This window comes from Phyllopteryx taeniolatus, chromosome 1 (assembly GCF_024500385.1).
Source record: "Phyllopteryx taeniolatus isolate TA_2022b chromosome 1, UOR_Ptae_1.2, whole genome shotgun sequence".
NCBI classification, from domain to species: Eukaryota; Metazoa; Chordata; class Actinopteri; order Syngnathiformes; family Syngnathidae; genus Phyllopteryx; species Phyllopteryx taeniolatus.
Window position 1 is genome coordinate 23,866,387 of NC_084502.1, and position 25,001 is coordinate 23,891,387.

General features: G+C 42.2%; 1 protein-coding gene across 6 annotated transcripts in view; it reads right to left on the reverse strand.

Annotated features, from left to right (window-relative positions):
* Positions 1-25,001, reverse strand: part of LOC133482272 (contactin-3-like) — a 156,380-nt gene that overhangs the window by 59,184 nt on the left and 72,195 nt on the right. For all 6 annotated transcript variants that reach the window (XR_009789744.1, XR_009789745.1, XM_061782263.1 and 3 more), the window contains 10 exons: positions 24,502-24,637; positions 14,236-14,411; positions 9,562-9,657; positions 9,276-9,479; positions 8,197-8,299; positions 7,733-7,917; positions 5,705-5,841; positions 2,814-2,943; positions 1,665-1,815; positions 1,265-1,392 (listed from right to left, as the gene is read on the reverse strand). Coding sequence is in view for 4 of the 6 variants with exons in the window: in XM_061782263.1 (XP_061638247.1) it covers positions 1,265-1,392; positions 1,665-1,815; positions 2,814-2,943; positions 5,705-5,841; positions 7,733-7,917; positions 8,197-8,299; positions 9,276-9,479; positions 9,562-9,657; positions 14,236-14,411; positions 24,502-24,637 (1,446 nt within the window). In the remaining 2 variants the exon portion in view is untranslated. The remainder of the gene's footprint in view (positions 1-1,264; positions 1,393-1,664; positions 1,816-2,813; positions 2,944-5,704; positions 5,842-7,732; positions 7,918-8,196; positions 8,300-9,275; positions 9,480-9,561; positions 9,658-14,235; positions 14,412-24,501; positions 24,638-25,001) is intronic.

Consider the following 25,001-nt stretch of genomic DNA (forward strand, 5'->3'; position numbering starts at 1 on the left):
GTGTGTTTACTCTGATCTTCATTCCTTGGACTCTCCTCACAACTTCACACCGACCAACTTGTTCAATTCGCAAAGTTGTTTTGAATAAATAACGCAATAGGCTAAGTGAAGAGACGTGGGAGGAGTTATAATCCACGCCATTGGTCTGTGTATTTCCTGTGTGCATACATTTGTAATGGTAAGTACTATCTCAACATTTAAAATGGAATTATATTACTCTGTAAGCATGTCAACGTATGCCAAAATAACATTTTCAATATTATGTCAGTTGTATAAATTACCACATATTCCCAGTTAATTCCCATAAATTCTCATTAATTCTCATGGAAAGTGCCCAACTTTCCATGATAAGGAACGTTAGGAGGATAGCGTAGTATCAGGGATGATGGAAAAAAAGTTACTCGTGGAGGAAAAAAAGAGCATGGGGAAAGCCATGGGTCTGGATATCACGACACAAAGTCGTGTTCAACAATAACAAACACTTTCATTGACTCCATTCGAGGCCGTTTCTTTAGACGCCGCAAAATGCTGTAGGTTGTTTCAACTCCTCTATAGGAAACTTGATGGGGGCATTTTCCAAAACACCTTCCAAGTGAATTATAGCAACTGCGACAAATGCAACAATGCAGAACAACTAATGTAAATTTAAAAAGTCAGTGATCATAGATTATTCCAATTGCATAGAGGGTGTGGGTAAAATAACTCCAGCTTGACAAATGAATGAATACAGAATATGGAACCAAATTTTGCACTAACAGGAATCAATAATGTAAGGATAGTTAATCAAGGTCCCTCTCAAAGATATGAGGCATATTATTCATTTCGAGACAGCTGTAATGCTATTTGTTTTTGATTTTCCTAATTTGGAGCTGTTAGGGATCCTTGGTTTGTGACCTTTTTTTTTTTTTTTTTTTCCCCCTCTGCCTCGTGGTACACTCTTAATACTACTTGCAATTGCCCCATTACTAACCTTCACCAAACAAATCATTGATGGAAAATGTACCACTAGATGAAGACACAGTGGCTGGTGAGTCACATTCCAGTGGGAAATCTCCCAAGACAGCAACATTCTATTCTAATATCCTCATTAGAGTTGTGGTTTATCATTTATAAATTCCATTATTAATAACAGTTACTTGCTAATTTCTTTTTGCACATTCATCCTTTAACTATGCAAAAAAAACGTCAAAAGTCTTTGAGGGTCTCTTATATGTGCAACCTGTGCAATGCACAAACATCCCACTACTTGCTTAACAGTGCTTACCTGTAATCAGGAGTCTTCCAGTTGTACTCGACATGCCAAATCTATTCCTCGCGAAACATGTGTAGCTCCCTGCGTCAGACTTATTCACATTGGCAAGCCTCAGTGTTCCATCTGGTGAAAGGGTGATCCTAGAAGAGTACGATGATACACACAGCAGTTTTTGAGCCAACATCAATTAATGCAGAGTGATTTTATCATGCCATGTTCCGACTGGAGTCCGGTGTCTGAGCACAGTCAATGAGCACTTCATGTATGCTCAAATAAGCTTTATTGGCCGTTTGTTTCAACAAAGAATATCAACGAATCCTCTAACAGAGAGAATATTTTTAAGATTATACATCGATCTAAACACTAATAAAGCAAACAGTTATTCTTTAATACAATTCGATTCAGTGCTTACCTGTTGTTGGTGAGAATAGGAAGGTTTCCTTTCTTCCATAAAATGCTGGCCAAGGGATATGCTTGGGGTTTACACTCCAATGTCACTGTACTTCCTGCCTTGGCCTTTAACAAAGATCTGAGGACAGTCCCTGTGAAGTCTGGAGGGGAGGCTGATAGGAAACAAGAAGAAGACTTCAGAAAAGGACTGCAGCAAACCAATAATACAGCGGAACCATGCGAACAGTGGAACAATGTGGAATCCAATTATCAAGATTTTCTTGAGGCTGCTTCAAAAATAAAATCTTGGAATTCAAATCACCATCACTCCAGCAAATCTCAGATCAGTGAAAATCTAAAGGATTCAATTTTGTCTTTTGTTGTAATGATAACCATAGAATCAGAAATTATTCTTGCATATCAACGCATCCAGCTTCTCTGGACAATATGAGCAATCAGATTGACTACATTTAAGTCACACATAGAAATAAATAGTGTGTAGCTGTTTTCTCATTCACAACAATGTTGAGTGGCAATTTCTTAAACAGGACATACTGACGGAAATGTGTTCTTATGCTGCCTATGAAACCGCCACACGGTGACTGTATCAATCTGCAAACACCCCCTGTTCCTTATCCTTTACATGTCTTCAAAGCATGAGTAGACTTACTTTAGCCTAGTTTTTAATTTTACTATACAGTGGTAAACATCTCTTTACACTTAAGTCCTGAACAGTGAATAAAGGTTTTATAAGGGTGACAGTTTGAATGAATTCACTTGACATTATTTTCTATAGGAGCAATGTTGTGAAATTGTAAAAACTCCAAAAGTCAATCAGTTTCACAAAATGGATTGTGTTCAACTTCCAAGGGTCCACTGTATCGGAAACGAAATCTTCTATGTATGAAAACAAATCAAAGGTTTCCTCCAACAAATTATTATCGTTACACTTCAAACAATCGTATTGTGACGTTTCTCATTTTCGCTGTTCTCATTTGGCAGGTAAACATCGGAGGATATATTTTAAATGTGTTTGACCTCCACGAAACATCCTGACTGACCCCATTATCTGCTAAGCCAGACAACCTTTCAGAATGACAGTAAAATGACCTTTAAAATTCTGGAGCAACGAGGATTTGACGATTTAAGGGAGAGATAAATGCCACCCTACCTAAAACCATTAGTTCAGCAGCAAAATATATAATGCTGTGCTCATTCTCGGCCACACACTGGTACATTCCGGCGTCGGAAAGCGTTAGCACAGACACGGACAGAGCGCCGTCCTTCACAAGGATCCTGTCCTGTGAGGGATGAAAGAAAGCAATTATTGCCTGACACTTAAGATAGCCTTTGCTATGCTCAGCGGACTCTGGCAAAGCTTAATAGGCATCGGATTGGGCATAGATCAATACCGGATTTACAAATAAGGAATAAATCAATCTAGGTAGAAACCACATTTACGTGTGCCAACTAGAGCACCGCTAACGCTCACCATCATGTAAACTGAGATTTATAGTGTGCAAGGCGGTCCTGCTTTCAGCAGCTTCATTCACTGAACTGTTGTTTGTCCAAAATTACACTCTACTGAGTCTGTAGCGACATTAAAGAAGTCTCATTAGAGGATATGCATTAAGTGCAACGTTTTGGATACAGATGACTATTTTTAGCTGTCATGTGTACTTTCACGTGACAACACACACTGGCCCAATACTGTTTATATTTTCAGCTAACATTGCAAAAACAAATGACCATAGAACAATAAAACATATCGTAGTATAAATATAATCACAGATTATATAGTGGTTCACTTGCCCATGCAGGTAGCATGGCTTTAGTTCCCACCCAATGACGGTGTGAATGTGAGTGTAAATTGTTTTCTGTCTCTGTACTGTATGTGCCCTTTTTCGACTGCCGACCAGTCCAGGGTGTTGTTTGTCAGCTGAAATAGGTTCCAGCTCCCCGCAACCTGAGCAGGATAAGCGGTTTCAAATGGATAGATGGATGGGTAATATAAATGCAGAGTATGTCCCAGAAAAACTGATAACATAACTAATAACACAGACAATAGCTCAAATTATCTCCAATTTTAACGAGATTTGTAAAAGCTAACTAAGTTTAATGTTCCAGTTTTTGCTTTTTTTCATGATGCACAAAAACATTCACTGGCAATGAAAAGGCATTTTGTGTGTTACAATACGCTTGAACACAAACAAACAAGAGTGTGCACTGTTGATTTTCAAGGAAATTCAATGAAATACGAAAAACAACTATGAAGCAGATTTGGACGTGGCACAAATTCATCAAGGAAGGCTTTCTGTGAAGAGCAAAAGAAAAGTGATGTAACGTGTGTCACGTCATTGCGCATATTGAACATTTGTGAAGCTTTTTAAAATAATAAAATCTATATCCTTTTTTACTGTGTTGTTATAATTTTGATGAATACATATTTAATTTTTCAACATGATCTATTTCATTTGATGTAGTTACTGTATATTCATATACTCATATGAATATATTCATATTTTAAATTATGTCAATATAATGTATAATAATAACACCCAAAAAGACATTGTTAATTGAAGGCCTCATGATAGACAGCGGTCATTTCTATAGGTCCTGTCTTCCTGAATGGGTGTGACTTTACCCAGCATTTCCGTGACTGCTCATGCAATCATTGGACAGTGTCACAGGTCAATTAAGATAGCATCACCACAAATTGTTGGTTGTGTCAGTTAGTGTGTGTGTAACACTTTCGTAACCTGATTTGCACAGCAACTCGACCTGATCCAAAACTACATTGCTGATAAAGACGTGGCTTTCATTCGTGCTGAAAAGTTACCTAAACATCCTATAGACGAGCCCCGAAATAGCACTACTTGCACTTGATAGAAGATAGAGCGGGATAGGTACTGAGCCCTTCTACGAATAGCAGAAAAAAACCCAAAATGAATAAATAGTTGAGGCCCCTTAAAAAACATTTATAATAGCCTATACTGTAATTTCAAACTCATGGTACCAAATTAACCTTAAAATATAAATTGCCCATAGATTTCAAAGAAATGCACCTGCGGTGAAGATTCTCTGTAACTTCCGCAAACAACCCAGGCTAAACTTAGCTGTGTAACTTCAACATACTTAAACCATTTACTACTTTCCTATTAGCCAGAAATTTGGTGCCATCTTGTGGAATCCTAGATTATTATAGAAAGCACGCAAAAACTACAAATAGCTGAGCTTTTCAGCGAATAACCGGATTGGTTCCACCCAAGAGAAAATGTGAATAGCTGAATTTGTGACCAACGACTAGGCCGGGGGGTTCCTGTACATTGTTGCCAGTTGGCAACTGTCTAAGGGGAGAAGTGAAATACTACACAGGGCATGAGTGCTGGCAGACACGAGGGATTCTGCTTTTTTGACAGCTGTTTATTATACAATTGCAACATTATTTATTTATTTTTAATGCTAATAATTTTGCTGCTTATTGTGTGTCCAGTGAGCGCATTTCGTTTTTGCTTATCCTGGAAATACCTTAAAAGACATTCAATTGAATGATGAAACATCATTTCCACTTTGAATAAATGCTTTCGTCAGACAGGCTGTGTTGCGGTCAGTCTCATTAAGTTAGGCCTCAAATTAGGCATTATTTAACACTCACATGAATACATCTCTGTAATGGGAAAGACAATCAAGCTAAAAGTTGTGGTTCTTGGCTTACATCACAGTATATAGGCTGTGGTGGCAAGGTGTATTTCAAAGATCACTGTCCCTTAATCAGGCGGGCCTTAAAATTGCCCCGTGAATAATGAAGAGCAGCGAGTGACTCCATTCAGATGAAATGGAGCAACCTCCATGGGGACCACAGTGCTGCACTCTGTGTGATCTGCCGATGTCTCATCACTCTCTGACATGTTTACGCTCTCCTTCCATCGCACTCTGTATTACACTTGGAAAAGCAGCAATGAGTTTAACGGTGGGCATTGAAAAAAGATATCAAAGGCTGAGTTGAAGGGGAAGATTAAGTCTTTAGAATGAAACACTGATGAGGACAAGATGCATATTTACCCTGGAGTGCAGCTGCTGGCCATCCTTCAGCCACGTGTGAATAGGTTTGGGTTTGCCGCTGGCCCGACACTCCCAGTCCAATTTCTCCTCTATGGCCAGGGCTGTGTCCTTCATGGTCTGAATCCACTGAGGCTTGGCTGAGGAAACACAAACACGAGGCCCAGATATTTGGATTCGGTAAAATTGTGTCACTGCATTCAAAATAGGTCAAATGAGAGCATGCTCATATTGAATAGACCCATCCCGCAATGTGTGTTAGTGCTTGTTCAGTTAGGGCTTTACAGTCATTTCCATGGACATATTATTGGAACAACTCACTTTGGTCTTGTCGAATATCACATTAAGTAAAATTTTAGCGCACTCTAAAATACACAGGCAAATGTATGCTGCCCAAAATAAAACGGTCACAAAGGACATAAAATGAAACCCAGCAGGGCTTATTATCTGAGAAGATTGCAATGTTTAGTTCAGACTGCATCAATAAAAACAGATTTTAGTACAATCACTAAATTACCAAATTACAGTTCTTAACTGTATTTACACAACTATCAGCCACACTTAAGATTTTGGTTCTTTCCAATAATTTGATAAATGTATTTACATACATGAGAGTGAAAATAGTGCGAAAAATTTTGTGACAGCGAGCAATCCCCTCAGATAAGTTAGCTAAATTGTTTGTGTTTTTTTTTTGGGGGGGGGGGGGGGGGGTGAAGCTGCTGTGCCTCCCCAAAGACAAACTACAACGTCTTGGAGAAAGCCTCTCTCAGAAGAATGAAAGTTATTATAGCTGCAATGGAGGGACCATCTCTGAATGTTTACATTCCTGTCAGCAGAGATAGAGGACTCCAGTCACATGACTTAACTTGAGTCAGATTTAAGTCACCAATTTTAGGACTTGAGACTTGTTTGGTTAAAACTTTTGAAAAACACAAATTGACCTTGACTTGGTTTTCATGAGAATCGACTTTGACTTCAACTACATGACTTGACAGGTCTTGCCCGTTTACATTGATCAAGCTAGTGTACCATTTTGTTTTGTTTTGGAAAGAAAGTTATTTTTTTGTGTCATACGCAAAAACCTGGCAACCCGCTAGCTTGCTACGATGCCGAGTGTAGAGACCACCACATAAAACAAGTCTCATAGAGGGAGCTTGGAAGATCATTCAATTTGGATTTAAGGATTATGTTTTTTATCAAATCGGGAAAAAGAGATTGGCAACATCCAAGGTCTGCAGCTCAAAGATAAGATACAAAGACTATGACATTTAACTTTATTTGTCACTCTAAAACGCACAAAGACAGTTAAGCTACAGTACATCAAGTTTAGCTAAACTATAGCTGGTCAAATATTAAATAATCTTCATGTCGGTTATGCGTTTAAGTGGGAAGATAATTAAGTAATAGACAATACAGAGACTGGTTTAGGAAACATTAAAATCTATGGGATTGTGAATGTTAGTACATCTAACTGAAGTTTGTATTACTTGACTTATGACTTGCTTAACCCAACTTGGCTTGGCTGAAATTTTGTGGGGGCTTGACTTGATTGCTTGACTTTAGGCACATTAATTTGAGACTTGCTTGAAACTGGAAGGTTAATGACTTGAGATGAACTTTTGACTCCCACCTCAGTCATATAGTATGGCCCCAGAACACATACACAGTTCAACTTCTCTATACGATGACGATGAAAGTGGTAAACGACCTTTCCGTAGCACTTGACAAGAAACAACACTGTGCTATACTTTTTATTGATTTCTATGAAATGTCGATGTTTTAGCTCAGCAATTTGAAACAATGGACTTGTAGGTATTAATCATAAATGGTTAAATTAAAAATGTTTGCTTCATTTGTACTGTGCCTTTCCTTGTATGTCTGTACATTTTTTGTGTTTTTTTTGCTGCTGCCTATCTTGGCCAGGTCTCTCTTAAAAAATAGATTTTTAATCTCAATGAGACCAACCTGGTTAAATTGGTTTAAAAAAAGATGTAAAATTAATAATCAATACAAAAATTAAAGCGAGTGTACCATAGAAAGCCAGGTGACCTGTGGCTGTATTTTTGCCCATCTTATTCTCAACCACACACTCATATCCTCCTGTATCCTCCTGCTGGAAGCTGGGGATCTCCAGTACTGCATTGGCATACTTCATTTTGACTTTGCTGGGGAATGGAACTCCATTGGCCCTCTTCCAGGTGATCTCTGGAACAGGACTGTGAGGAGACAGCACAGACTCATTTAAGTTCCTCAGAAAGTTTGAGATTGTAGAGTGTTTAATAGAGGTGCACTAAAGTCCTTGATGGAGCCGAAAGAAATGGGATTGACGCCGTCAACAAAATAAATCTGATTGACATCAAGAGTTTTCAGACCTGTCAAGGCTTAAAATGCTACCTTCTAAGAAATATAATTGCCACAGTAACTTTTCTTTATCCATCAGTTTCTCATCTCTAATGTCAAAGGATTGAAAACAAGCGTCGAGGAATCCAGCTTACTTCCCGAGAGCAAAACACTCCAGCGTAACTGTTGATCCTTTTGCGGCGGGTACATTGTCTGGAAAATTAACTTCTATTTTTGGCTCGTATTCGCCCATCACTCCTGTGAAGAGAAAGCACAAGATCTCATTCTTCCATTATTCAGGACTTACAAGCAATATGGGTTGAGTTATCGGCTGTAAAAGCAACACAGGAACAAAAGACACATGGATGACCACAATGTAGAAAATCACTTGAGAGCATTCACAACAATGTTGTGTGGAATAATTAAAAAATCTGGTCGAGTGGAATAGATATTGAATGCTGAGCATTGTGTCTATTTTAAACTTGTGACAGAATTGAAGACATGTACTGTGCCATGAGTGGAAAGTAACTGGTCGTGCTGGAACACTCAATGTAATGGTCCAGTGATGTTTCGCTAATGTTTAATTCATTTCAAAGCCAATCTTTAGTCACTATTTTTGTGAAAGTGCACCAGAAGAGAACAGGGCTAGTAAATTCAACTGGGAGAGCTTTTAAAGTGAGCAAAGAAGCAATTGATGGCTAGTATTTCTGTCCTACATGGGACAAACAACTATTTATTCAAAGGCTTTTGCGCTGGGTGATTCAACTAAGGGTATGTTTGGAAATTCATCTGACGCTCTTGCTGCGCTCTGAGAGTGCAGTGTTCAGAGAGGCACAGCGCATTCCATTTCGTATTAATTTACGAACGAGCGTGTTGGCTGTTGGCAGGGATAAGTCAGCGCTTCCGCCATATTGAATGTGTCAGTTCTGCCTGCAAGCATCTCGTCCTGCCTGATGCTCTGGCCGGTCGGTCTCCTCAGTCAGAGCGGTGGGAGTGCACTCCGGCACTCCCAGAGTGTGGCGCGCTGAATAACCGAACGGCACGCTCCAACAACGCTCTTAGTTTCCGAACTTTCCGGAGTGTAGAGAGGGCACTACAAGTGAATTTCTGAACATACCCTCTAGTGCAATACAACAGCAGAAACACAAAGCTCTGCTGTGAGTTTTGAAAGGAGACACAATTAAAAACACCACACACCACCACATCAGAACCACAACACGATTTTATTTCTTACCATCTGTCCTGAGGATGAGAGATGTAGGCGAGCTATGCACTTTGCCCTTTGTGATGCTGTTCATCACTACACAAGTGTAGTTGCCTACGTCGGACGGCTCCACTTTAGCGATGTAAAGGTTTCCTGTCTGCTGAGAGACGAAGCGGCGATTGTCTTGCTGTACGAAGTATGGATACTCGTTAAAGACCCATGCGTATGTAAGATCTATGACAGGAGGGGATAAATCAGTCGTCATACAATATTTTTGGTGAGATCATTTGATCTGATGTTTTTTTGTTTTTTTAACCTCCTGAGGAAGTGGGCGTTCCACAAAGCAACACCACTCCTTGTCCCTCTCGGACCGACACAGCGCTTCTAATGTGGACTTTGAAATGATCCAAGTCTGTGGTGGAATAAAAGACAAAAGGGACATAATGACAGGATCCGAAATACAGACTGTATGAGTGAAACTGAGACAGGGTAAAAGCTTTGAGCAGCACACCGACACAAACCATTAGAAAGGAATGTTGGGGGAATTGCACTTCAGCCACGCCTGAGCAACACAGAAAGAGGAAGAGTGACACATAGACACACAAAAGACTTTACAACACCTGAAAACCAAACCCTTTTAAAACGACGGGGATCACCGGTGATACCGCGGCGCATGTGTATTTCAAATTACCGTAACTCCTCGCTACTTCGCGCAATTTTAATCATTCAAACTGCCCCTGGAAGCTGTGAAACTAATAAATATATCTATTATTATGGTGCTAAAATGGTTAAAATGCCTTCCTAAAATTGTAACCGAGAGCTAATACTGGAGATATGCTATACTGTACTATCTGATACCATACCCTATCATACTGTACTGTATAGTATTATTCTTCACTATACCATGCTATGTCATGCTATACTATACCATGCCATGTACTAAAATACTCCAATATACCATGCCATTAAAATATTCTGCTCTATACGATACAATGATATACCATACCATGTCATACTATCTAGTGATATACTATGCCATATAATGCATACTGTATAATACTATATCATGCCAGATAACACTATTATACTATATTATAGTAATGTACTATACTATATTATATGCTTCTGTACACTGTGCCATAGTATACTATGTCATACCAAACTCTACTATACTGTACTACACTACACTACATTATACCATACTATAACATACCCATCAAAGAGTAACATGAACAACAGTATTTAAAACAGACCACATTTTCAAAACAGAAAATAAATTAGTTCACAAATTGTCAATGTTGCAGACAGCACACATCACTTACATCCACATTAATCTTTTGGACAATTTTCTCATTAACTATGACAATTGAGACATGTCACTCTTAGCCTAAACAGAAAACAGTACTCTGTGAACTTAAAGATTGGCAAATTTATCACTCTCGATCTGATCAATAATCTGTATTTAATTTTAGAGCATGGTTGCCCTGTTTGTTGGAAGTACCCCCTGACTCCACAGGTTATTCATTATACGAATTTTTATTCAGATCTCACTGTATTTTGTCAGCGTGTGATTAAAGTAAAACGTTCAGGCCTGATGTGTGATGACCAGCACTCTGAGCCTCCTCTGCAGAGCATGGGGGCTAACTGGGTTTTGTGAACTTCTGCCGCCGGTTCATACGGGACTACAGCAAGGTGGCGGGTCCCCTCACTAGCCTCACCTCTCCCAAATCCCCGTTTCGCTGGACATAGGCTGCTTCCCGAGCCTTCAAACGCCTCAAGGAATTGTTCACCAGTGCCCTGGTTCGAAAACAACCATGCTCCTCCCTACATTTCATGGAAGAGGTTGACGCCTTGGACACCGGAGCCGGAGCTATCCTCTCGCAGCGGGACCCCGAAACCCAGAAGCTCCACCCCTGTGCCTTCTTTTCTCGCCACCTGTCACCCTCTGACCGGAACTACGACGTAGGAAACCGTGAGCTACTGGTAGTTGTGTGGGCCTTGCAGGATTGGAGGCATTGGTTGGAGGGATCCCGGACCCCCTTCATCATCTGGACAGACCACAAGAACCTCACCTACCTCTGCTCTGCTCAGCTTCTGAGCCCCCGTCAAGCTCGTTAGTCCCTGTTCCTCAGCCGCTTCAACTTCAGTTTCTCCTTTCGCCCTGGGTCTCATAACAGCAAGGCAGATGCTCTCTCTTGCCTCCATTCACCTCACTCCAGCTCTGTGGAACCTGACCCCATCGTTCCCCCCTCCTGCTTTGTTGGAGCCGCCACTTGGGAGATTGAACGGGTGGTTTAGGAGGCTCAATGGAGCCAACATGATCTCCAGACCGTCTCTTCGTGCCCAATTCTGCCCACTCTCAAGTGCTTCAGTGAGGCCACAGCTCCAAACTCACCTGCCATCCCGGAATCACTCAAACCCTCCAATTCCTCAAACAGCACTTCTGGTGGCCGAGCCTGGCTAAAGACACCCGTCTTAGCCTGCTCTGTCTGTGCCCAGGGAAAGGCTTCTCATTAGCCTCCAGCTGGTCTGCTGCGCCCTGGAATTCGTTACCAGCCTTTCCCCCTCTGAAGGTAACACAGTCATTCTTACCATCATAGATTGTCTCTCTAAATGTGTCCAATTTGGCCCCTTCTGAAGTTACCTTCTGCGCTCGAGACCGCTGACCTTCTTGTCCTCCACGTGTTCAAGTTTCACAGAATACCAATGGACATTGTCTCTGACCGAGGCCCCCAGTTCTCCAGGTTTGGAAGAGTTTTGAAAGGCATTGGGTGCAGCAGCCAGCCTGTTCTTGGGTTACCATCCACAGACCAATGGCCAGACAGAGCGGGTAAATCAGAATCTGGAGTCTGCTCTTCGCTGTGTTGCCACGCACAATTCCGCCTCCTGGAGCACCTTTCTCCCGTGGATCGTCTATGTCCACAACTCCCTCACCAGCTCCGCTACGGGTATGTCTGCCTTCATGGCATGCTATGGTTTTCAACCCCCTCTGTTTACGGAGCACGAGCATCCTGTGGCGGTTCCTTCGGTGAGAGAGCATATGCGACGGATCCGAGTGATATGGAGGAGCGTCAGGGCAGGTCTCACTCGTGCGGCCGAAAAAAAACAAGCGGTTGGCTCCCCTACACCTGAGTACAAGGTGGATCAGATGGTGTATCTCTCCTTCCAGGACCTCCCTCTGCAGACTGAGTCACATAAGCTCACACCACGCTTCATTGGAGCGTTTCCTGTTACCAGGATCATCAACCACACATCTGTACAGTTAAAGTTACCCCAGTCTCTCAAGATCCATCACGTCTCTGCTCAAGCTTGTCTCCACCAGTGTTCTCAGCCCTGCGGCCGTGCCCCTTCCGCTCCCCCGACTCGTTGACTATCATCCTGCTTTATCGGTGTCACGCATCCTGGATGTGGGGACCGGGGACAGGGGTTTCAGTTCCTCGTGGACTGGGAGGGTTATGGTCCGGAGGAACGTGCCTGGATTTCACGTCAGCTCATCCTGGATGACTCGCTTATTGAGGATTTTTATGCGGCTCACCCAGGGAAGCCTGGGAGGATGCCAGGGGGCATCCGTCGAAGGGGGGTACTGCGGTGATCAGCACTCTGAGCCTCCGCTGCAGAGCATTGGCGGTGCTCTGTTCCTCTCTCTCCCTCCCTCTCCAGCACTGATCACCTCCTCGCCTGCGCACCTGTTTACCATTAGCATGCATCACAGCCTGCACTTAAGCCTGGCAGTCCCAGTGTTCCAGCGCCAGCGTATTCCTCCACCTCTGTGGTACATCGGCCGACTCTTCGCTTGAGTATTGCGTACTGAAGAAAGTTATTTAACTTCCAGTGCTCGTATTTACCTTTGTGTCTTCTCCTCCTTCTCCAGTGCCTTCTAGTGTCTCCTGCAACACCGCCCGCCTCCACCACACTGCCAAGCTCACTTACCTGCTCAATCCTCAGACTCGTGCACTCGCCTGCTCCCACGGACCACCCTCACGCCTCTGGATTCCCGACCACTAACAGTTCACAATAAAACCCCTTCCCACGACTTCTGTCTCAGTCTGCTTTTGGTTCCAATGTAACACCTTTGGTTTCAAACCATAACATGTTGGAAGCCTGAAAGCTTGAAAGAACCATGAAAACAACCTTGCAACTTTATTTTCAGCCAAACTTCCTTTTATACTCCCCTCAAAGAAAAAAAAAAAGTTAATATAGGTATGCAAATATGTCAGGTTTCTAATGAGAGCTCCATTCATTTTGAATCGTTTAGTTCAACCATTATTTCTAAAGTCTGCTAACATCACATGGATATTATACAGTTTACTTTGTATAATCCTTGACGCTCGTAGCAGCGGATTAATTGCAGCAACACACTATATTTGCATTGAAAAGCAGTTAAGGCTCTCTTCACTGGCCCCAACAGTGAATTTTAATAAGTTCTAATTGCAATATTGTTCAGCAAAAATATTTTACGCCATTTGCATCTATTTTTCATGTTTTCAACAAATCAGCCCACAGCAGTGGATCTGTTAAATGCTTACTGATTGCAACCAATGATACATAGCAAAGGTGATTTTCATGAGAAGAGTATTTCATGAATGGTAAATATCCTTTCTCTAAGAGTTGTTTCCTTTCTTTATGACAGATCTACATTGTGTGAGGAATGGGATCATACTGTAAACCATGAATTTTTTCCAAAAAGAAACACTTTATTTGGTGCTTTACTTTGTCCCAGACTGCACAATAACATAACACATTGGATTCTGTAAACAAGTCATTGGGGTTGATTCCAAGTCATCAAGTCTAAAGCGATGAGTCAGAGGTCTTCACACTCAAGCCCCCTCACACACTTTAACATTTAATGCAACTCCACACTAAGGCAGTGGCAATCTGATAAATATTGCAAATAATTGCTGTGTGTGCCACTGCATTATTTGCTGACTGAGTGTGACGCCCACACTACCTCTGAGTGACGAGTGACACAAAGTGACAGGGAGTGACTTACAGGCAAACTCGAGATGTGCTCTCCTGCTGAGGATTGCTCCTGCAGTGTTGTAGGCCATACACTGGTAGACACCTACATCCTGGTAGCGGTCCAGGCTGCTTAGAATGAGGTTGCCCCCTGACAGACGCCGCCTGCGATCCAGGGTTAGATTTATGAAAGTCCCATTCAGCGACCATCTGTGGGGCCAAAGACACCATCAGTCCCTGGCAAAATGCACAATCCATTTCCTAAGTACCAAGCAAGGTGCTATAACAAAAAAAGTTACGAGAAAATCCACCTATCCATTCATTTTCTATAGCGCTTGTCCTCACTAGGGTCACAGGAAAGCTGGAGCCTATCCCGGCTGATTTCGGGTGTGAGGCAGGGTCCACCCTGAACTGGTCGCCAGCCAATCATAGGATACATACAGTATAGCCAAACAAACATTAACACTCTTTTTAGACACCAAAACAGTCCAGCTGCGATCGATTCAATACCCTGAGAATGAAATGACCTGGATGAATGAAAATATTCACAGACATTCACACTCACATTTTCACCTAAGGACAATTTAAAGTGTTCAATGAACCTCTCGTCAGTTTCTGGAATGTGGGAGGAAGCCGGAGAACGCAGAAAAATCCTCGCACGCACGCACAGGGGGAACATGCAAACGCCACAGGGGAATAGATTCAATCCCAGAATCTCTTGATTGATGCGAGGGGAGGCGGGTGGGGCTGGAGAGAGGGGTGCGTTGGTTTCTGGATTGGTGCCCAGCGAGGCTCTCCCTCCCCTCTCCATTCAAGCATGGGAGGGGCGGTGGCCTATAACCCAAATTAATTAGTTCATTAGACATCACTTTCTTTATATTACGTAGTTATTTAAAATTGAAACTTTTCTGTGCTTTTTATTCTATTTGTATTCTGTTTATTTGTTGCTTTTGCTAATAGCATGATTAAGACTCAAAGCTCACTTTTATTCCACACATTAAAAATATAACAAAAATAGGTTTTGATCACTTAAAGAATACAGCCAGTCTCTCCACCAATTTCTCTCGGGCCAACACGGAGACCCTAATGCATGCTTATATCTCCAGTCAGATTGACTACTGTAGTGCCCTATTTTTGGTCTTCCCAAAAAGACAAATTTCAGATAGGCTGTTGCAGACTAAGTTCCCACTAATCAAAAATAATCGCGCCATTGTTTCTTTATATTTTTGTCTTGGTGATTAAAAATTTCTCAATGCAAACATAGCAACTATGATAAAATAAAATACAAATAAAATAAGGTGGCACGGTGGACGACTGGTTAGAGCGTCAGCCTCACAGTTCTGAGGACTGGGGTTCAATCCCCGGCCCCGCCTGTGTGGAGTTTGCATGTTCTCCCCGTGCCTGTGTGAGTTTTCTCCGGGCACTCCGATTTCCTCCCACATTCCAAAAACATGCATGAATCGGAGACTCTAAATTGCCCGTAGGTGAGAATGTGAGTGCGAATGGTTGTTTGTTTGTATGTGCCCTGCGATTGGCTGGCAATCAGTTCAGGGTGTACCCCGCCTCCTGCCCGATGATAGCTGGGATAGGCTCCAGCACGCCCGCGACCCTAGTGAGAAGCGGCTCAGAAAATGGATGGATGGACAAATAAAATAAAATGTTTGTTTTTAGAGAGCCACATCTCAAGTACAGGGCAGAAGGGCGACGGGTGTGCCAACGACTATTCTACTGTGCTGACATTTCAAGAACATATTTAACCAGTTCGGAGTTCAGTGAGGTCATGGAGTTCTAGACGGCATAGAAGAAATTCTGGTCCAGCATCTGGTGTCTCAGGAGGGGGAAGCAGTGCAACATTAACTGAGTGTAGAAGGGATGGAGCGCTGCTGACCTCGACTCGTAACGTTGTGAGTCGGTGGGCTAAATACTTCAAATATCTCTTTAATTCCACCAACATGCCTTCCTATTAGGAAACAGAGTCTGGGGACTCTGAGGCGGTAGAAATAAGGAGATCCCTTATCTCTGGGGTTGAAGTCACCAAAGTGTTTAAAAAAAGCTCCTCGGTGGCAGGGCCCCGAGGGTGGATGAGAGTCGCTAAGAGTTCCTAAAGTCTCTGGATGTTGTGCGGCTATGCTGGTTGCTACACCTCTGCAACATTACGTGCACATTGGGGACAGTGCCTCTGGATTGGCATACCAGGGTGGTGGTGCCCCTTTTTAAGAAGCAGGACAGGATGTTGTGTTCTACAGGGGGATCACATTCCTTAACCTCTCAAGCGATGTCTCTTTAGGGGTGCTGGAGAGGAAGGTCCGTTGGAAAGTAAAATCTCAAAATCAGGAGGAGCAGTATGGTTTTCTCCCTGACAGTAGAACAATGGACCAGCTCTACACCCTCAGTAGGGTCCTGGAGGATGCATAGGAGTTTACCCAACCAGTCTAAATGTGCTTTTTGGACTTGGAGACGGTGTTTTACCACGTCCATCAGGGAGTCCTGTGGAGGGTACTCCAGGAGTATGGTGTGCTGGACCCTGCACGGCTGGTGTCAGAATTTGGTCTGCATTGCCGGCAGTAAGTCGGATTTGCTTCCGGTAAGGGTTGGACTCCGCCAAGGCTGCCATTTGTCCCAGATTCTGTTCAAAACCTTGACTGACAGAATTTCTTCTAGGTGCAGCCGAGGCGTACTGGTGGTCCCGTTTGGTGGCCTCAGTATTGTGTCTCTGCTTTTTGCAGATGATGCGGTTCTGTTGGCTCCATCAAGCCGCAATCTCCAACTCTCGCTAGAACAATTCCCATCCGAGTTTGAAGCGGTTGGGATGAGAATCCAAGCGTCCAAATCTGAGAACATGGTCCTGAGGGAAAAGGGTGGAGTGCTCTCTCCAGGTCAGGGATGAGATCCTGCCCCAAGTGGAGGAGTTCAAGTATCTCTGGGTCTTGTTCATGAGTGAGGGGAAAAATGGAGCAGGATATCGACAAGTGGATTGGTGCAGCAGCTGCAGTGATGCAGACTCTGCATCGGTCTGTCATGCTGAAGAAAGAGCTAGGCCGAAAAGCGAAGTTCATTTACCAGTCGATATCTGTTCCCACCCTCACGAGCTGTGGGTCGTAACTGAAAGATCAAGATCACGGATACAAGTGGCCGAAATGAGTTTGCTCCGCAGGGTGTCCGGGCTCTCCCTTAGAGATAGGGTGAGAACCGTTGTCATCTGGGAGGGGCTCAGAGTCGATCTACTGCTCCTCCACATCGCGAGGAGCCAGATGAGGTGGCTTGGGCATCTAGTTGGGATGCCCCCTGGAGGCCTCCGTGGTGAGGCGTTCCGGGGATGACCCAGGATACGCTGGAGAGACTGTTTCCCGAATGGCCTGGGAATTTCTCGGGATCCCTCTTGGAGGAGCTGGACGAAGTGGCTGGGGAAAGGGAAGTATGGGCTTCCATGCTAAAGCTGCTGCCCACGTGACCTGACTCCAGATAAGTAGAAGAGAATGGATGGTTGGATGGATGTATGGATTAAAAAGTCATTATTAAAAAAAAATTAATTTTTACAAAAAGGTGTATTACAATAATTAAGCCATACTTTGTTTGAAATAAAGAAACAAAACATAAAACATAAAGGCTAAAGTTTGATGCCATGAGCCAAGTATACGTTGCTGCTTGTAGAGTTAGAACTTAATTCGTTTAAAAAATCATTTTATTTTTCTGAACTGGAAGATCATATAAGAGTTATTAAAATAATTGATAGATGTTCCAATACTATGAATACATTTTATAATAGTAAAGGGCTTTGGTAAAGCATCAAAAAAATGTTCCGGTGTTAACCCCTTTTGCTGTGAAACTTATTTATTCCACACTAGACCGAGCACCTGCAGTCTTGTTGTTATTAACACACGTATTGGAATGACTGAGGGAATACAGAAGATGTCATTACGTGTCTGAAATTGAATTTCATGATTTGTAACATGTTTCCTGAAAATGCTAATTACATTTTGGGATATATAGGATTATTTTTTCCTCTTGCTTAATATGCCTTTTCCATGAAAACTAAGAAAAATGCATCTTGAGTGTCATCAGAGTTCCTTTTTGTCTTTTGTTTTTTTTGCAAATGGTCCTTTGTCACTCAAGCTGTCTTTATCATTAATAACACTGCAGAAAGCCTCATTGTGTTGTTTCAATACACCAGAGGGATCCGTGAGCTGAAGTGCCAGGATGAGGCAGCCATTTTGCATTCACACAAAAGCAGATCAAATAAATAAATCGTCTTGATTCTTGAGATATGAATATGTAGGTTTTTGTGAACGTTTCGGAACTATTACGTCTTCATCGTTTTTCAAATTGTATAAAGACAAGAGTGTAATGGGTTGGATTAGTAGTTAGGAACATTTATACACTTGTATCCACAGAGTTTGAAGGGAAACATGTAAATTGTGCACAATTTCCAAATGGATTGCTATGGCAATCACATCTCAGGAAAACGCCACTTGCCAGGTATTGAAGCCTCCCCCAGACTTCAATGAGTCATATCTCATGGAAGGTTGCGCACATATTTGCCTGGTATATGCATGGGGGGGTCAAAAGTCATATATGGGAGACAACACACAGGCCAAGCGCATAAAAAGAAAACTTACACACCAACTGGAGAATATGCCCCTAAATGTATTTCAGTGGGCGACCACCATTTTCTCTCTCATTAAGGATTTCCTTTATTATGAATGCTTATCATTTGAAATCATGAATAACATTTTGAAAATAGGATTTAAAGCGTGGCTTTTTTCAGCATGGGAGACATTTACCAAAATAAAACAAGGGTTGCATAAAACATTTTTTTACGGGTCTTTACTGTTATTGATCAAATTATATGACAATGACCCAAGCAGAGGTTGTCTGAATAGTAACACTTTTGAATAGTAACACTATTGCTCAGAGGTGTCTTGGCTAGTCCAGCAATCTTAAAAGTAAAAAAAAAAATGTTGTTCAGTGCAGCATCCCCCTCCTCAAAAGATCCTGGGCATCCCTCACAGGGTCTTCTTTCTGCCACGAAAGTGTCTGTCTTCCTATTCAGGGAATAGTTTGCTTTATATCTTAAGAGATCATTGATAAAGATGATCAGTGGTTGCCATGACTACTTCAGAGGCACTATTCTCCTTGTTACAAGCCACCCATTGTCATTTTAAGGTCAGATTACAACACACTGTTTACTATTTTCCCCATTAATCCAGGTCCATTCTATAGAGCTATGTCTCAATTAGGCCAAATATTTACAATTCCTGTTAATTTATGCAAAAACATAATAGACATATTTTATTTATACAGGAGGCATGTAGTTTTATTCCCTTTCTATCAATTTTAATTCACAGTGTCTTTCAACTATCACTGCCTGCTGAGGCAACAATCTCTTGTTTCCCCATAGGGACCATTAAAATTTAATCTTGGTGTATCATACAGAAAGCTGTCCTCTGCTATTTAAGGGGAACAGAACACTGAGGCTTTAGAAGCAATCCTAGATATTATCATCAATATTGTACATAGTCGCGTCACATTAGATTTTAATAATGTGTCATTATTCCACCTTTGAGCTCTCATTATGACCAAAACAATAGCATGGGGCAAAACATGCATGTGCTGATGCAGAACTAGCTTTTGCACTAGTTTTAACCTTACATTATATCGCTTTCACACTGAGTGGTAATGTAAAACGATAATACAACAGGTACAAACTAAGATAAAAGAGATACTTTAACTGATTTGAACTAACTTATAAAGGTAAATTCAGTTACTTTCTTGAAAAATAAAATTCAAAGAATATCCCTGTTACCACAGCCGTGTGTCTCTCTTCGATGCGATTCAAAAACAGACTGTGGGAAAGTTCAAGGACAGACCATATTCAACAATGCTCCTTTATGATAAAATAACAAGTTGTCTTTCCTTTGCCAAATTGCTCTATTCTGCCGCCTTTAAGTGGAAATGAAAGATGTGGCAGACATAATGGGGAACTTTCTGAAAGCTTTCAAGTCTAACCTTCCAAGAAAAAAAATGAAATTCTTCGGAAATAAATCCAAAACATTCAATGTCAATGAGTCTTTTATGTCGAGGGTGCCGTGGTTTGGTGTGTATTTAGATTAACCCTAGGACCGCACACAGTGGGAGGGGCTAAAGGTAGAGCCGGCCGGCTCACCGATTTGGCAACATAGGCAAATGTTGAGGGTGCCCATTCCTCCAAGGGAAGCCACAAAATTGAGGGGGGGGGGGGGGGTGTCATCTTCAGTGTCATTATATTAAAACTAGCTATTACTTCTACTCCCCTTTAAAGTGCAACCAAACAGGAGGAAAACAAAGTCTTGTCATTTTGACACATCTCAGAGAAGAGTCTTGTTGACAAGCCTGACAATGCACGAATGAATTAAAAAATTGCAAAGTATGTGAAATCAGGCTTCAAAATGCTCCAGAATTGAGACATTATTTCAGCTTTCAGACGCTGTGGGTGTGTCACTGAGAGCTCTGGAAATCCCGTCTCTCCTGCCAATTAAATAAACGTACCTTCCTTCTCTCACGGCTCCTTTCCAGCGACCGAGATATCACACGCTTTCACGGGCTGCAGAGAAGCAGCCTCTGAGTCGGGATAATGACCATAAACCGCGCCGCCAGGGCAATTTTCCCCACTTTGAAATTCAGCGGACAACGCGCTTCTGTGGCCTTGAATGGTGCTCCATAAGAGGCCATAACCACGCGACGCTCTCCGGTTGCCCTGGAAGAATTTGTCCCCAGTAGGCTGTGAGGCTAACCGAACTACGTCATTGTGCTGGACCTCCAGCGGCTCGCAACACAACGTGCGTCGGTGCCAGACGGAGTGCACAGCACACTATACTGGTAGAACTGTCCATCCTGTTTCCATACCGTTATCCTCACAAGGGCCTATCTCAGCTGACTCTGGGCTAGAGGCGGGGTACACCCTGAAGTGGTCACCAGCCAATTGCAGGGCACATATAAACAAACAACCATTCGCACTCACATTAACACCTTATTTATGAGCAAGGAAGTGCAATTTGTCCTAATGGTTATGTGTGTGTGTGTGTCTATATATATATATATATATATATATATATATATATATCAATTAAAATGTATTGGACATACAGTAACAACTAAAAATTGTTCTTGTTAAATAAACTGTACCGTACTTAAAAAAATGGACTGTACTGCAGTGTTCCCCAAGCTTCTTTGCACCGCGGACAGGTTTAGAGTAGGCATTTTTCTCAGGAACTGGCTGTGGCGTGCATATTTTATATTATATATATCTACACACATACACACGCTTGCCTCGCTTCTGCTTCCTCCTTCGCCGTTCGTGGCGCGTCCACTGTGGGCGCGATGCAGGAGTGGGAGTCGGAGTTGTTGTAGGCAGCCAGACCAGACTGCAGTTCCGTAGCTACTCAATGAGAGTAGACTTTTAACTCCATAAAAGTAGTTCTGCCTGTGTCGAGCAGCAACCTACGACTGTATCTGTATGAGAGCGGACTTGCTGCGTGAGAGTTAATTGTTGCGATAAACCCGTATTTTAAGTAGGACTCCTGATATAGTGTTCGCGAACGTTTTGTTCAAAAGAACAAATCTTTTCAGTAAACGTAATAAACTGAATTAGTTTATGAAATGATTTTGCTCTTTGAGCTCTGCCGCCCTGAGCCAGCCTGCTCGGACCGGAAACAGAAGCGTTCGAGCCGGCTGGGACCGGAAACAGAAGCGTTCTGTGCAGTCTCGACGTGTCAATGGGACGCGCAGCTGTTGCGGCGGAGAAGATCTGGTCGATTTTCAAAATAAAACACATTGAGATGCAAATTTCAATACAACAGAAATTATATAAATTGGTCATTCTTTCTCTGCGGCCCGGTGACAAATGCCTCACGGCCGGTACCAGTCCGCGGACCGGTGGGTGGGGACCACTACTGTACTGGATTCAATCATTTTTGAACGGGCTGTATCTGTAGCTACAAGCTTTTTTCAAATATGTATGACTGAAATATATGTTTTAAATGTTGTACATTTTATTTGTATTTAATACAGTGATTTTTTGTTTGTTTGTTTTTTTGCGTATGACTCAAAAGAGGGTGAAACTGGTTAGCACAGTTTCTCCAAAGAGAATTGCTTCTGCAGTATTCCTATTGTGGAAACTTCATGTCGCAGCCTGAGTGACAGGACTGTCAGATGGAAAAGAAGAGAGACGAAAAAAGGAAAGCAGGGCGACGGAGCAACAGGAGCCCATTTACACTTCAAGAGAAGAAGCGGAGAGGTGCTGAGGGCATGCAGAATCCTGCACAACGTCGAAACCTTCTCCATTCACCTATAATCACTACATGGAGATAACGGGTCTTGGGCACAGAGGGAGAAATAATGAGCCTACATAACGTGCTCCGCTATCATTCAGGTCATCAATGCCCAGCACAAGTGATTCACAGTGGTTCTCGAGCATTTTGGGTCCAAGGACTCCTGATCATCCTAACAAAAATTCATCATAAATGCCATAGGAATTAAAAAGTTGCCCATTTACTGGAGAAAAAGTATTAATGTAGAAAATTCATATTTTTCGACAAATTTTATTTTTGTTATTACATTGAAATTTAGGTTACTATTTATTATTATTCTATATGAGATGAAAGTTTTTTCTTAATCCTTGCAAGAACAAAGACATACCGTTTAGTTTTTTTTCAGGAAAAAAAAATCAGACTCTTAGTATAATTAAGTTTTTTTTTTTTTGGGTTGTTGTTTTTTTCTTAAACAAAGTCCATGCATCCATTCGTTCTACCGCTTATCCTCACTAGGGTCGCAGGTGTGCTAGAGCCTAACCGAGCTGATTTTGGGCAAAAGGCAATTTTAAAGACAATTTTAGAGTCTTCAATTAATCTAGGCAAACGGGCAAGGGGAGAACATGTAAACTCCACACAGGGAGGGAGAGCCATGAGCTCTGAACTCTGAGGCGGATGTGCTAACCAGTCGGCCACTGTGCCGCCTAAAGCAAGGTCGTAATATGATATTAAAGTCAATGTTTAACAAGTTAAGAAAGTCATTTTAACTAGCGGCTTATGAAATGGATGTATGGAACTTTGTTCACGTAGACGCTATGATATGACATAATCATATCAGAGCTTTTAATTGGCTTAAAGCTAAGGGAGGATGAAGGAATAATTGGTCTGCAACAGAACCTGAACCGTGAACTGGCTTAAAAGGTTACGGATGAGCACATGCCACCCAGATATATTTGTAATTATTCAGCAATCCATTTTTTAACGCTTATCCTCTTCCGGGTCAGGTTGAGCTGGAGCCTATCCCATCTGACTTCGGGTGAAAGGCAGACTACACCCTGGACTTGTCACCAGGCAGTCGCAGGCCACATAAAGAGACATAACCATTCACATTCATCACTGAGTGGGAATTGAACCCACCACGCTGCCTGCACCAAAGTCAGGCAAATGCAACGACATCAACCCACTGACGACTCTACATTAGGGGCAGGAACATATACAATATAATGTATATTTAATCCAGGGAAGTGATTGAAATAAGAAAGGAATGTACTGCATATTAATGTTGTTGCGAGTATCAGCTTGCCCTATCAGGGGTAGCCACAGTGATGGCCTTCCTGACACCCAGTGGCTGGGTATTGGGGCACTGGCCGTCTGCACGAAAGGCAGCAGCACTTTACCATTAAGATGTACTATGAACTCCTATAATAATCCTAGTGTGTGTCTAAACTGGAAACTCTATTTCATCAGTTTTAGGAGTTTTCTGCTTTTAAAAAAGATGTGATCAAACCGTGAACATCCCCACATATCAAAAGGCTATGTTTCCAGAATAGAAAAGCAATATTTTGAGAAAAAAGTCCAACAATAAATATGATCACTGGTCAAAAGTGAGAGGAAAAAGTGATAAAAGGAGTCAAAACACCTTAATTTATAACAATTACGTGTAGCACAATGAAAGAGGACTCAGGGAAACAGAGCAGTCTAGAATAATTACATTCGTCTGTTAAATATCTCAACATTGAATCTGTGATTTATTAAAGTAAAATTATTCCTGGGTGCGCAGAGCACAAATTAAGTTCTGCGCGTGCTCGGCCAAGTGTAGATGAACAGTTTCCGTGATGTGGTGCGATAGCGCTTCGAGAGAGGAAGCGTTCACCTCGAGTCTCTTGTGCCACTGACAGCCTGGAGTGCTCTACAAATGAAAATGTTCTAATCCTGTTTTCAACTCAGGACGCTGACTTAAGTGACATAAATCGACACATTGTATACAAAATAGAATGAATGGAATGTACTTCTACCTGTACTGAGGAGGCGGGGTACTCTTGGCGTCACAAGTTAGAGTAGCCTCTTCCTCTAGGGTGTCTATGGGAATAAACAGATCACCAGGCTCCATCCTCCATCTTGGACCATGGTACAACCCGCTGTCCAGACTATCTGTCAAGAGTAGTAAAACTGAATATCAAGGGAGTTCTGCAGGATTTGTTTTATTGAACTCATTGGCAGAACTCATGTACTGTAGCTCTTGAATCAGCTGTTGTATAATTCTGTGCTCCACAATGTACATTTAAAGGGGACACATTATGAAAAATGGGCGGCACGGTGGAGCCTGGATTAGCACATCTGCCTCACAGTTCTGAGGACCGGGGTTCAAATCCCGGCCCCGCCTGTGTGGAGTTTGCATGTTCTCCCCGTACCTGCGTGGGTTTTCTCCGAGTACAGCGGTTTCCTCCCACATCCCAAATATAATTAATGTTGATATTTAAAAGCATCATTGATTTTGCGTCAAAGTGATTGGAAA